At 37.0% G+C, this 12,930-nt stretch overlaps 1 protein-coding gene across 7 annotated transcripts in view; it reads left to right on the top strand.

Moving 5' to 3' along the window:
- Window positions 1-459: 459 nt before the first annotated feature.
- LOC134679298 (coiled-coil domain-containing protein AGAP005037) overlaps window positions 460-12,930 on the top strand; it is a 109,153-nt gene continuing 96,682 nt past the window's right edge. For 5 of the 7 annotated variants that reach the window (XM_063538200.1, XM_063538198.1, XM_063538199.1 and 2 more), the window contains exons 1-2: window positions 460-2,152; window positions 12,029-12,064. In XM_063538200.1, the coding sequence (XP_063394270.1) occupies window positions 478-2,152; window positions 12,029-12,064 (1,711 nt within the window). In that variant the 5' untranslated portion in view covers window positions 460-477. The remainder of the gene's footprint in view (window positions 2,153-12,028; window positions 12,065-12,930) is intronic. The other 2 variants (XM_063538196.1, XM_063538197.1) reach the window with 2 other exon arrangements.

Below are 12,930 nucleotides of genomic sequence, written 5' to 3'. Positions count from 1 at the left end.
ACACTTGTCCTGCGTTGGCTATCAAAATCGCTGCCGACTTTTCTCGGTCTAACTCTAGCTATCAGCTGTTTAAAAAAATCTCAAAGGTAAATTACCTACTTGTGTATTAGCCATACCTAAATATGTAGTAGGTATTTACAGTAAATCCGATGAAAGGTAACAAAAGGCCTCGCCCACATAGCTTTATACATAATATAGATACCTACACTATAATAGGATAATATAGATACCTAATTACCTACAACAGAGCGCCAAATGATTTTTCATCGCACCAGTTAGTAAAGCCTCTCTCAACTGTTCAAAAACTGATGAGGTGATGAGCATGTTGCATTTTATCCACATGTGGGGCAAAGTAAATCATTCAGTCCACTGAATAAACTTGGAAAAAACCAAGAATCAAAATGCCTGGAGGCTTTAGAAAATAACTCAATTAATTTTAATTGTATTTCATTTCAGATATATATGCAGTAGCCGAAAATGTCCGATAGTGGTAAAAAGCGTATTAACAGTTTTCGTAAGATATTTCCTAGCTTATTTTTTTCCAATAAGTCTAAAGAAAACCCAAAAAAGGTAACACAAATGGGATGCAAAAAGTCTAGTCTTGATAATTCTTCTAACAGTAACCAATATGAGAATCCTAGAATAGTAAAACATAACGTTCTGAATACAAATAATGATATTGGGCGAATTTACGAGAATCTAGCCATTGAAAAATACCATAAAGATATGGATTCTTCATGTAACATTGCCTCAAGCGACCATTCATCCAGCAGCACGTTAGTATCAGAAAGCGTGAAAAACCAATTGTCCCATAATGAAGACAAATCTGATTTGTCCAAAGAATACTATAAAGCTAGACCTCAAGTCCCACCGAAACCCTATAACGAGCTAAATAATGTTATAGTTGCACCTCCTCATCAAGATGAAAAACGATTCCCAGATGTATACTATCATTCTGTGGAAAAACTAACAGAAAGTATAACACCTTTACACGAAATTGAAGTGTTCCAGGCCCAATCATTTTCTAAACCGGCCTCAGTGGGCGCAGAAATTAAAAGAGTTAGCACAAAATTTTTAATATCTCCGAAAAAAGAAGCTGAAGTTCGAACGATACAGCCAAAGAGAGCTAGAAGTTTTTCTTTTGATAATAATAATAAAAAGACACTGGACCAAAATATTCATAATAATTCAAATAAGTGCGAAGAAAATATCACAAAATCTTATAATTACTCTGCTCCAACTTCACCTATACCCACAAGTCACAAAATTCCTAATATGCCAAAAACTGTTTCGCCATATGGACACGTGAAAAAATCTATGAACGAAGCAGAAGAAAGACGAAACTCTCTTAATCGTTCTAGTTTACGAAACCCATTGTATCCAGTTTACAAGCTGCCAGTGAAGAGTCAATCTGAAAATATAGAACAGAGAACAAAATCACGACAAAAACTTGAAGCTTTTTACTGGCAGAAGTTGAAGGAATTAAAGCAAAAGGAAGATGAGTTTTTACTCGAACAGTCTTTGAACTCTACGTTAAAGAGGGCGTCCCTCAAACAAGCATCAAATTCAAGTGGTAGTGGTAGTTTACCGCGGTCCTACAAAACTAACAGCTTACCACGTGACAGTGAACTTAGAGTTGACACTACGGGCAAAAGCTATTTAAGTAACCCATTCATAAGGGGAGTTCCGGAAAGGAGGACCGATACATTTTTACGCTATCAGTCCACTCCTAAAGACGTCGATATTGTGTATAGGTACCCTGAAAAAATTAATTCCACTCAAAATAGGAATTTCTTATGCCCACAAGACAGAGTTGATGCACAGGGATATCCACGAAAGTCTTTCAACAGTGACTTTCGTGCCTTCAGTTTGCAACCAAAGCGAGTAAGCTTTGAAGAAAAGATTTACGACACTTATCCAAAACATATTTACTCCCAAAATGAAGCTCCAGGCATCGAAGCCAGATCGAAAGAAATATTGACCAGACCGCCTCGCCCTCCCATTCGGACGACGAGTGTTGGCACTAACAAGATTGTGAATAATCACAGAATAAATCATCCAGCCAATGCACATTATTCATTGCACTCCGAATCTGAAAGCGGGTCAGAAGCTAGTGAAATACAAAGGATTTTACAAAGCGACACCCAAAAAGGTCAGTAAATCTTACTTAGCTTATAGAAAACAATAGTTTTTAGACATTTAAAACTTACTTTCCTATAACATAACAGGCGATCACGTGATGCTTTCCATAGAAAACGATGCGCCGGAAGCACCGGCCCGGACACAGCCCGGTCTAACGTGAGTCATCCTTTAAGCAGGGGATGTATACATACATATATTTAGGAACTTGAAACATCGTCAAGACATATTAATAAACTAGAAACAAAAATGATTTCAGCGTTTTTGAAAATTCATCCCCTAATGTAGCTATGTAGTGAAAAAAGGTTTGATACTTAGTTTGTAACGGGAACGTTTAGTTTTGTGAGTGACTTGACACTTCGTAGGAAGACACAATGTTAGGTACGAAAAGCAATTACAGTGTTTTTAAAAATACTTCCCTTAAGGGGGTTTTAAGGGGGTTAAAGGTTTGCAATGGGAACGATTTCGGTACGTGCGGTACGTTTGGTTTGGACTTGAAATTCGTAGGAATGTCCTACTTTCCAAAAGGGAGAAAATTCATGCCCTAATAGGATTAAATGGTGTTGAAACTATGCATCGTGAACAAAAGTTAAGGGAAATTCAGGGAAGTTAAGGGAAGTGAGAAAAACTAATTTTGTCTTAATGAGGAAAATTGAGTAAAAAATGACCACATAAAAAGTTTAACTACACGGCTTATTTAATAAAAGTCTTATTCGAAACGGGCCTAGATCCTATTATATTAGCTCATCGTACCTACGTGCAATGCCTAACCAAGCATCCTCCATACATATATATACGTACTTACACATGCATGTAGTTAGAGGTATATATGCGTACGCATGAGTAGGAGTTCTTTAAAGCGTATATTTAAGGATTTCGCGTTTAATTGACTACATATACCTACGTAAATGCTGATATAAATAGTACTATCGCATGCTTGAATAACCTTTTTTAAATTAAATGGGTCATTTGTAAATCTTCAGCCTCACAGGAGTGAAAAAAGGGCTCGAGTAGGTTTTCTACATCTCTTGCCAACATTTTGGCAACAGCGACCGAGGCTCAGCATGTAGGGTTGCCACCAATCAAGTACCTACCTAATTCGTTCCTCGACACAGTCCGAGAATAAAGAGTAGAAATTACTTAAATAAACAGGAACTAAATTATGTTACCTATACTGACAGCACCATTTTCAAATGTGTGTCCGTACAAACAAAATGAAGTGGGTGTAGGTATTAACTATATTTTGCTGTTTGCAACTTTGCAGCTTCTCTGTTAAATCAATGTTTGAACTGGGGTTGAACTTGTTAATTACCTACTTGTTGTTTGTGGTATCTACCTACATACTCAGAGTTTTATACTGTAAGTATGAAAATTCAAGATTGCCTTTTCTCTTTCCAAAATATTAAAACTCTTGTTAAAGCCTTATCAAAATAACATTAATTTTATTTATCTTTAAAAAAGTAGGTAGTAGGTACGACTCTAATTAGGTAGATTTTAGTATCTCTCGAAATAATAATTACTGTATTGACATAACGAATAAAACTCTATTTGACAATAAAAGAAGTTTTAATAGTAGGTATCAGGCCGCGTAGCCAACATGCCAATCGATTACGCTCCGTAGCGGTCGAAATACAACTGTCACAGTCATACTAATACGGAAGAGTGATAGGGAGACACAAAGCGTTTAGTTATCGTAGCGATTGTCACCTTGGCTAGGCCGGCAGTGTGTCGTAGCGCGTCGACGAGTCAACCCTAGTGCCGGGAGGCGTCGGGTTCGCGGTATATCCGTCGCGCAAGGTCGACGGCCGCATCGATCGCGGACTACCCTCGCGCCTGTGCGGCACCGCATCTACCGCGCAACAGGCCATACCTAACCTTCTCTGTCTATAGTAAAAATACAAGCCGGCTTTAGTATTAAAGTGGGCGTCCGACGGCGCAGACGGCGCCGGGGCCGTCGCCACGTGTAGCAAGTGCCATACCAAACAACGCACGCGTTTCGCCGGCTCTCCAAACGGCTCTAACTGTGATAATAAACACCAAATAACTCAGTAGGTTGGCTCGCTGGTAGCGTGTAATAAAGTATAGGTGTCCAGGGTCGAGGGTGAAGTTTCGGATTGTTTTGTTTGCGGTCGATGGCCATGGGAGTGGTCAATGGCACTATTTATCCCTCGCGCCGGACGTTGGGTTGGGTGGGTGCCCACGTGATTATGTATGTATCAAGTGAACCGCCCGCTCCCCTGGATACAGCGGTGCATCGGCCCGCTTCTGCGCGCTGCATCGAACATACCTATACCTACTCTGTATTCCGGGGGTAGAGGGGTGTTTCATGATTTATAAAACGTTTGGCTAAAACTCACCTTTACTCGATTTACTACATAGTATAGATAATGAAATGCGTGTCAATATCTCGTATTTCATTATTCATTCACTGAAACACATAAATAAGTATGATATGTATGTTTATATTGTGATGATATGGTATATGGTACCTAAGTCTTTTCTTTTTCCTAGCGTTATCCCGGCATTTTGCCACGGCTCATGGGAGCCTGGGGTCTGCTTTGACAAATAATTCCAAGAATTGACGTAGGCACTAATTTTTACGAAAGCGACTGCCATCTGACCTTTCAACCCAGAGGGAAAACTAGACCTTATTGGCATTAGTCCGGTTTCCTTACGATGTTTTCCTTCACTGAAAAGAAACTGCCAAATATCAAATGATATTTCGTACATAAGTTCCGTAAAACACATAGGTATGAGCCGTGGTTTGAACCCGCGAGCTCCGGATTGCAAGTCGCACGCTCTTACCATTGTATCTATAACTTTTACTAATCCGGTAGCACGGTAGTTATACTAAAATTTTAGAACAATATAATTTTATTCAGTGCATGCCGTTCGGGTATCTGTATTTGTGTTAAATAAGTGTACTCCACTAACAAAATATTTCTAGGAACGGGATTCTCACAAGTGCCGTAGACTTGCTCTACTTAAGTCTACCACGCCAAACATTGACTGACTTGAAAAAACATAACTTTCTGCTAGCAGCTGCACAATTTCAAAAAATTGTCGGACATTCGCCCATTATTACGAATTAATAGTTACCTACAGATATATACAGTGTGTTTTCTGTAACAGGAGCAATAAATTAAACTGTAGGCTGTACTCCTCAAACTGACCAACATTTGTTCAGCAACTTTTGAAAATAACTCATGGTTTGATTTTTATTACACTTTAAAGTTTATTCTAAGACGCAATGTATTGCAAATTTTGTTATGTTAAAAGCATGGCAAGTAACGTCAAACACACTGATGTCAGCGTACATTGAAGGCAATATTTATTTTGTATGAAAAAGAGGAAGCCTAAAGGATTCATCATTTTTAAAAGTTGCTGAACAAATGTTGGTCAGTTTGAGGAGTACAGCCTTTAGTTTAATTTATTGCTCCTGTTACAGGAAGCACCCTGTATAGTTAGTGCCGTTACTGATTCGGTATTCTTTACGTTACTGCTGAGCAAATTTACGGTCCTGTTTACACTGTATCCCCCTTTTGTAGGACTATATACCTTTTCTCCCGTTCAGAGCGGCTACCGCGAACACAGAAATTCGCAAATTGCGGGGATCTTTCTCTTTTACTCCAACGAAGGCGTAATTAGAGTGACAGAGAAAAATCCCCGCAATTTGCGAACTTCGATTTTTGCGGTTATAGCCCAGATTACTTCGAAAAATATTCTACGTTCAGTACTTACAGGGCAGCTCAAAATACGTTACCTATATATTTTAGAATGTGATTTTTTTTAAATTATGAGCTAATATTATTAAATGCTTTAGGTATGTGTTGTAATAACAGTAACTATTTAAGTTAAACTACATAACGGATAGTGCTTAAATACTAGTTATACTTATGTCATTAATCATTATACTTAAATCTTACTTAATGCATATTGAGTACACGTATCTACGCATAGTGAAACTGCGTACGAGCACTAACTCATACTACCCGTGGTTTAACGTATTTAATTACCTCTCGGGCATAGGTATGTTTAGCCTTGGAATGGACACTAATATCTGGGAGACCGAGCTTTGCTCGGAAAGCAAACAAAAACTCAAAAATGCGCGTTTTCCCAGAGATAGGACATAGCTAGATCGATTTCGCCCCCGAATACCCCCATATAGCAAATTTCATTGAAGTCGTTAGAGCCGTTTCCAAGATCCCCGAAATATATATGTAAAAAAACAACGGGTTGCACACCTGGGGCCAAATTCGACACGTACAACTGTCAGATTTCGCATCCACGAAATCAACAGTTGATTTTATTGCATACTGAGTGTTGATTCCATCAACGGTGGATAATATCATTTGGTACAACCAAAACTCAACTCTAAACTAAGGGTGGTTCGGTTTGGTTTGCTTGTCACCCTAACTGTGGATTGTTAATGTCAAATTTTGACATTGTACGTATTCGAGAACTTATGATTTTTCCCACATCAACGGGAGATCAACACGATACGTCAAACGTCGCTTGTCGAATAGGGGTCCGGGAGTGCCGACAGAAGTGAAAACTCAATGACTAGTCGAAAATGTCTGCAGCACTATGAATAATTGACCTCCTTTGTACTGAAAAGCTTTAGTTCCGAAATTGCTGGCGAGTGAGCTTAAATTGTAGCGTTTTTTTTTAAATTCCAATAGAAATTGTAAAGTTACCTTGCAGACCTCGCATCTAAATATATTTGGTCATTATATTTTGAGTTTTATTCACCAGTATTAGAGTTCATTTTTATTAGCGATTTCATCAAGATGTAGCTTTATTGAATTATATTTGAGTGATATAAAGTTAGAATGTAACTGAGAGATCCTCGTATTTCAGCCCGTACAAGATTAGAACATTGAGCTTTATTGCTTAATATAAAAGTCCAGTTTTAAATAATTGACCTGATTATGATACGTTATGACTAAAGTTCTTTATTGAATAACATTGTCCGTGACACATGACGTCAGCGTTACGTTACGCGTTACGCTGTATCGAGTTTATCATTTTTTTCCCCACCTCAAAAAGTGCTCAGCGCCGCTAAAGAAGTTTTCACTTCAATAAATTAATACCTTACAAGAATTGTTCGTTTAAAGGTATAAGATTTATATATATATGTATATATATATATATATTTTCTTTAGTTACAGTCAATTTATGAATCGCTCTTGATTCTTCAATAGGTACATATTTAGTTATAGTGTAGACTAGGGGCCTTATTCGACATGTACAACTGTCGAATTTCGCGTCTACTTCAATTCAACAGTTGAAATTCATCAAGTGCGGATAGTTCATTTGGTATAACCAATAATTTAACAAAAAACAAGTTTTGTTTTACTATTACTTTAAGGTTTATAATGGTTTGGTTTAGTTGTCACCTAACTGTGGATTGCTAATGTCAAATTTTGACAAGTAATGATTCGATTCAACGGAAGTTCAACATGCGACGTCAAAAGTGGCATGTCGAATAAGGCTCTAGTATAGGGACAGTTAAGTACTTGAAAGTCTGTTTACAAAATAACAAAATTTTTGAAGTAGGTAAGTTATTCAGTCATAGTCAGCATCAAATATAATATAAAAGTAGTTAGATATATACATATGTATATCGCAACACTTTATGATCCTTAATTCTATTCAAGTAGGTATCCCATAAATATAAAATTCAATTATAGGTACCTATTATAAAAACCACACTTGTTATAAGTAATTATTTCGCTAAAATTGTCTGAGGGCACTTTGCACGGATTAATTACATTGACTCTTGAGTGCCTCTTTAAAAGTAATCAATAAAGTAATTAATGAAAACCGGCATTGTAAATAAAATAAAATTAAAAGTAGAGATATTTTACATATTAAAAAGGAGCAGTTTTCATAATAGAATCCTGCGCTCTATAAAAAATAGTACTGAAAAGACATTAGAAGAGTATAAGGGCCGATACAGATGGACTGCAACCCAACTGCAATTTGTATGGGAACTGCACACTAACTGAAACGTCGGCGTGCTAATCCCATACAAGTTGCAGACGGGTTGCAGTCCCTCTGTACCGGCCCTAAAGTTGAATAGCTTAGAAGTACGAGTAAGATTGCAATCGCCGCTCGAAAACGAAGAGACAAAAAATCTAACACATATTATGCTTATCCACTTCTAAAAAAATTAAAGTTAATTACCTCCTACCTACAAATAGATTGAGTTCTTTAAGTAAGATCTTAATCAGTCACAAGAAAATGGAAGCGGCAAGGTAAATAGACCAATCAAATTAAATTTTTCCCAGGAATTAATTCCCAGCAAGCTGGAAATCGTCTTAATACCTTCCTTTGGTTCTAAATTAGCGTAATCCTAGTTTGCTCCATTCCAGGAGTTTTAGAAGAAATTATGCTCTTTTCAGTTTTATGCTTGTAGTTCAAGAACGGTACGCCCGACGGAAAATTTGCTCTAATCATAATACGAATTGACATCTGAGGATCCGAAAGATACCTTAATATGTATAAGTAGTGAAACATTGTGAAAAATGGCCATCACTTTGAATTTTTTTTTGTAAAATCGTGTCATTTCGGTTCCTTCTACATCGAGTGGTTTTGTCAATCCAGGGTAAATATGTATCTCCCAAGGCCCCCAAAATGTATGCATAACTCCTGGGATGGAGCAAACGATTCGGATTATACGAATTTAGGACCTAATCAAGGTATTCAAATGATTTCTAACTTGCTGAGAACTGATTCCTCAAAACACTTTTTTTGGACCTAATTTGATTGGCCTAAAATTCAGGGTCGCCAATAAATCCCTCACATTGACTGTAATATACTGATATAACATGTCTACTTATGCTTTCTGAAATTATACAAAAATCTTAAAAATACTAGTACAAATGTACATTAAGGATTTCAGAATAACGTCAAACAAAATAAACTGATCCATATCCGTATGATTTTTTGTTGCAAAATATATTAAATATCTTTATTAACCTGAGCTCAGACTACGCATATTATTTATACATATACATCGGGGCTAAGGCCAAGAGCTTAGAGTAAATTTGGGTAGTGAGCTCTGGGTCTGGACGTCCCGTACTACTAGCTACCAGTGATCCACTCTATTGCTAATACGCAAAATATTTACAGTAGCACTAAATCAGCAATAAAAATATTCCGGAATTGATTAAAACAGTAAACAACATATCCATTAGATACTATTATAAACAATCCTCAATTTAATAACCAGTACAATGAATCAGGGTTCCTGCGCAGTGAACGGTTATTGCAATATGAATTCGTCCCATTTCCATATAGCTATGGAGGAAAGTAAAATCTAGTTGACTTGACAGACTTCCAAATGAACTTAGCGCCTTGAAGTGGGATTGAAAATGTTAAGTCGGTGGAAGAGTAAAGACAAGTCTGAGAAGAGCAAATCCTCAAGCTCTAGCGGAAAGAAGAAACGGAAAGGAAGAGACAATGGTGAGTAAAGCTGGGGGCCGATTTTTGTAATTCGACCGCTCGATTTCGTGTATTTCTTTCAATAATATCTGCGATACTAGGAATTTAAATTCTACTAATGGAATTGAAAACGAGGGGGCAATGCCACTCGTTTCCCAATTTCTATCGGTCGTATTTCAAAAATTAGTATTTTGCCGTTTTCGACCGATTGTCTAGTGAAGAAATCGAGTAATACCTAGAAATTCAAAAATCGGCCCCCTGCAGACACATACATTCTATAAGTAGTAAGTCGCGTATGGCAAACTTCCTCAACATTACCTATGTATCATGCCAACACCGCCTGGTTAAAAAAAAAATTGATTTTCTAGTATGTTTAATCTAGCCGTCTATACTTCGTTTTTTTATGCATTAGAAATTAGGTAAACAATCTTGATGTGTCTTTTAATTGAAAAACACATTTTAAAAATAAGTTACGGCAAATATGTAACAATTACGAATCTAATACGATAATTTATATTCTTCTGCTTTCATAAGTAATAGTTATTGATTTTTAAAAAGGCGTTTTTCAATTAAAAGACATGCCAAGATCGCTTACCTTCTTTGAAGTTCTTTCTAATGCTAAAAAAAACGAACTATAGATATGTCTAATTTATAGTAATGAACACCAATGAACAGAACTTTAACAGAGAATTGCTTTATGTCCGGCAATGTTCGGAAGGTTTCGATAAGATTACGGTAAAGGTACGGTGTTGTCGTTTGAGTACTCTTTATGTTGTACCTAGGAAGGTACAATATCAAAAAATATTGTATTAATATACGCCTTGATATATAAGCTTGTGTCGCACCTACGCATACATGCCCACGTACCTTGTTACACGTGTACTTTTCAAATTAATTCGTGGTAATTTAAACCAAAATATAACTTTGCTAATCCCCGTAAAAGATAACGTGCTAGTGAATCAGTACTAATCCGTTATTACTTACTTGCGTATTTTTTACATGCAATTAATGTTCCCGCCCTCCCACCGCAAAAATAAATATAATAACAAACCACCACCAAAAGAATAATAGGTACTCGACACGTGTTTCGCCTCTCTAAGAGGCATCCTCAGGAGTTATTGACGGTCTGACGCCCGGCAACGGAATGACCTGTCCAGAATGGTCGGCCATATTTATACCTTGGCCACTCTGCCTACTGTGCAAGTGTATGTGAGATGGAAAAATTCGTAATAACGGCGATGACGCAACATTCAATTGTTCGTTAAGAATCATGCCCCTATTGTTGTACCTAATTATTTCCAGTTGTTCCAGAACACCCAAACGCAATCCCTTTTCGCATATATACAGTGGTATTACTAAAAGAAATTAATAACAAGCTTAATTCGAATAATATATGTACTTATGTTGGACTAGCCTTCGATCGCAATTTTATCCGCGTAGGTAGAAGACGGTAGGTAGTCATTCAACAGCACATTTATGTTTACCCCTTCAGGGAATTAAAAAAAAACAATTGTGTAAATAAACCTTTTTATCGACTCCTAATTGGTCCCCAAGCCGTAGGAGGCTATTAGCTAAGATTAGTACTCTTAGGTATATACCTACAATCGACGTCGAAGATATTTTTACACTTTTTGCATTATTACCAAGGAATAAGGTGCAAAAGTGTAAACATTGTTTTGACGACGACTCTACATATTAAAGGAGGTTGAATTCACGCAAGAAGCGTTTTCTTATTTTTATTTGTCAATAAAAATATATACTTTTGGTTTATGCGTGATTTTTTCCTTTCTTTTTATTTTTAGCCCACCATGCCATTACAACTTTTTAATATAAATTTGGATTAATTGCAAAACTAAAAGTACAAGCACTTAAATATGTAGCTTTGTTTACACTACAGTATAAAGAGTCCATTGTCATCCGTTTATCACAATCTTTAATCATCGACCATCACAGTCTCAAATTAAGAGTTACACTAAAATTTGATGTTTAAAATAACACTTGCACTGAGCGTGGTATCATAGTCGTTGTAGACTTATTGTGGTCTAACTATTACTCATGACTCTCATGAGGTCTTTATAATTATTTACAACTAGGTACTCTCGATATCCACCTAAGGATGAGAACTCCCCAAAACTTATCATATTTTTAATGAAACGAATAGGTATATACATTTTAGGTAGGTACCTTTGCCTATTTGTACCTACCTTATCATCCGTGTATCTCTGTGAAGTCTTTAGTAAATGTCTAAAGCATTTATTATTTCGTATCAATGGGCTAGCCGATCGGAATAGTGAGATCACCCGTATATATGTATATATAATTTAACTCTACACTACAACAGACATTGTGACCTCTCTCTCATACCTCTCATAAATAATTAAGACTGTAATCACTCTCTCTCTAAATAAATAAGATATTGAGAGGCCTTAATTTGTTTCAGAAGATGATTGGCGTGGAGACGGATCACGGATGGATGGTGAGTGTCTGAATGCTGCGAGATTTTGGTTCGCTTTAACGCTTAATACAGGCGTATTCTGATTTTAGTAACAGGTTATGAATTACATCTAAAACAGATCCGTCAGTGTCAAAAAGTACATATTAGGTGACATTTTGAACACGTAGGCAGGTGCTCTTCTATATTCCAGACGATAATAAATAGATAGTAACATGGATTATGTTTCGTAACAAGTTAATTAAATTTTTGGGTATTTGGCGTTTTTAGTAAAATGATGGATTACCACTTCAGAGCAAGTCCAGTGGAAACATTGAGTGATTTTCGTCAAAATAATTGAAACCACTTCACGTCTTCTTCTTCTTCTTCCTGGCGTTATCCCGGCATTTTGCAACGGCTCATGAGAGCCTGGGGTCCGCTTGACAACTAATCCCATGATTTGACGTAGGCACTAGTTTTTACGAAAGCGACTGCCATCTGACCTTCCAACCCAGAGGGGAAACTAGGCCTTATTGGGATTAGTCCGGTTTCCTCACGATGTTTTCCTTCACCGAAAAGCGACTGGTAAATATCAAATGATATTTCGTACATAAGTTCCGAAAAACTCATTGGTACGAGCCGGGGTTTGAACCCGCGACCTCGGGATTGAAAGTCACACGCTCTTACTGCTAGGCCACCAACACTTGAAACCACTTCACGTCTATAATAATATAGCTTGTTTGAGGATAGTTTAGTATCTCTGGTTGGTGATGTTACTTTGATAGGTAGTTGCCATCCTACCCCAGTACTCACATCCTACAATATAGTTATACTTTTTATCCCAGCATGCTGCCTGGTTTTTATTACACTACCTTCACCTAGCAGAATAGATGTGTTAACCCTAGTATAAG

Source organism: Cydia fagiglandana, chromosome Z (assembly GCF_963556715.1).
Source record: "Cydia fagiglandana chromosome Z, ilCydFagi1.1, whole genome shotgun sequence".
NCBI lineage: Eukaryota > Metazoa > Arthropoda > Insecta > Lepidoptera > Tortricidae > Cydia > Cydia fagiglandana.
The sequence above is the reverse complement of the archived record's forward strand: the minus strand, read 5'-3'. Positions and strand labels throughout refer to the sequence as shown.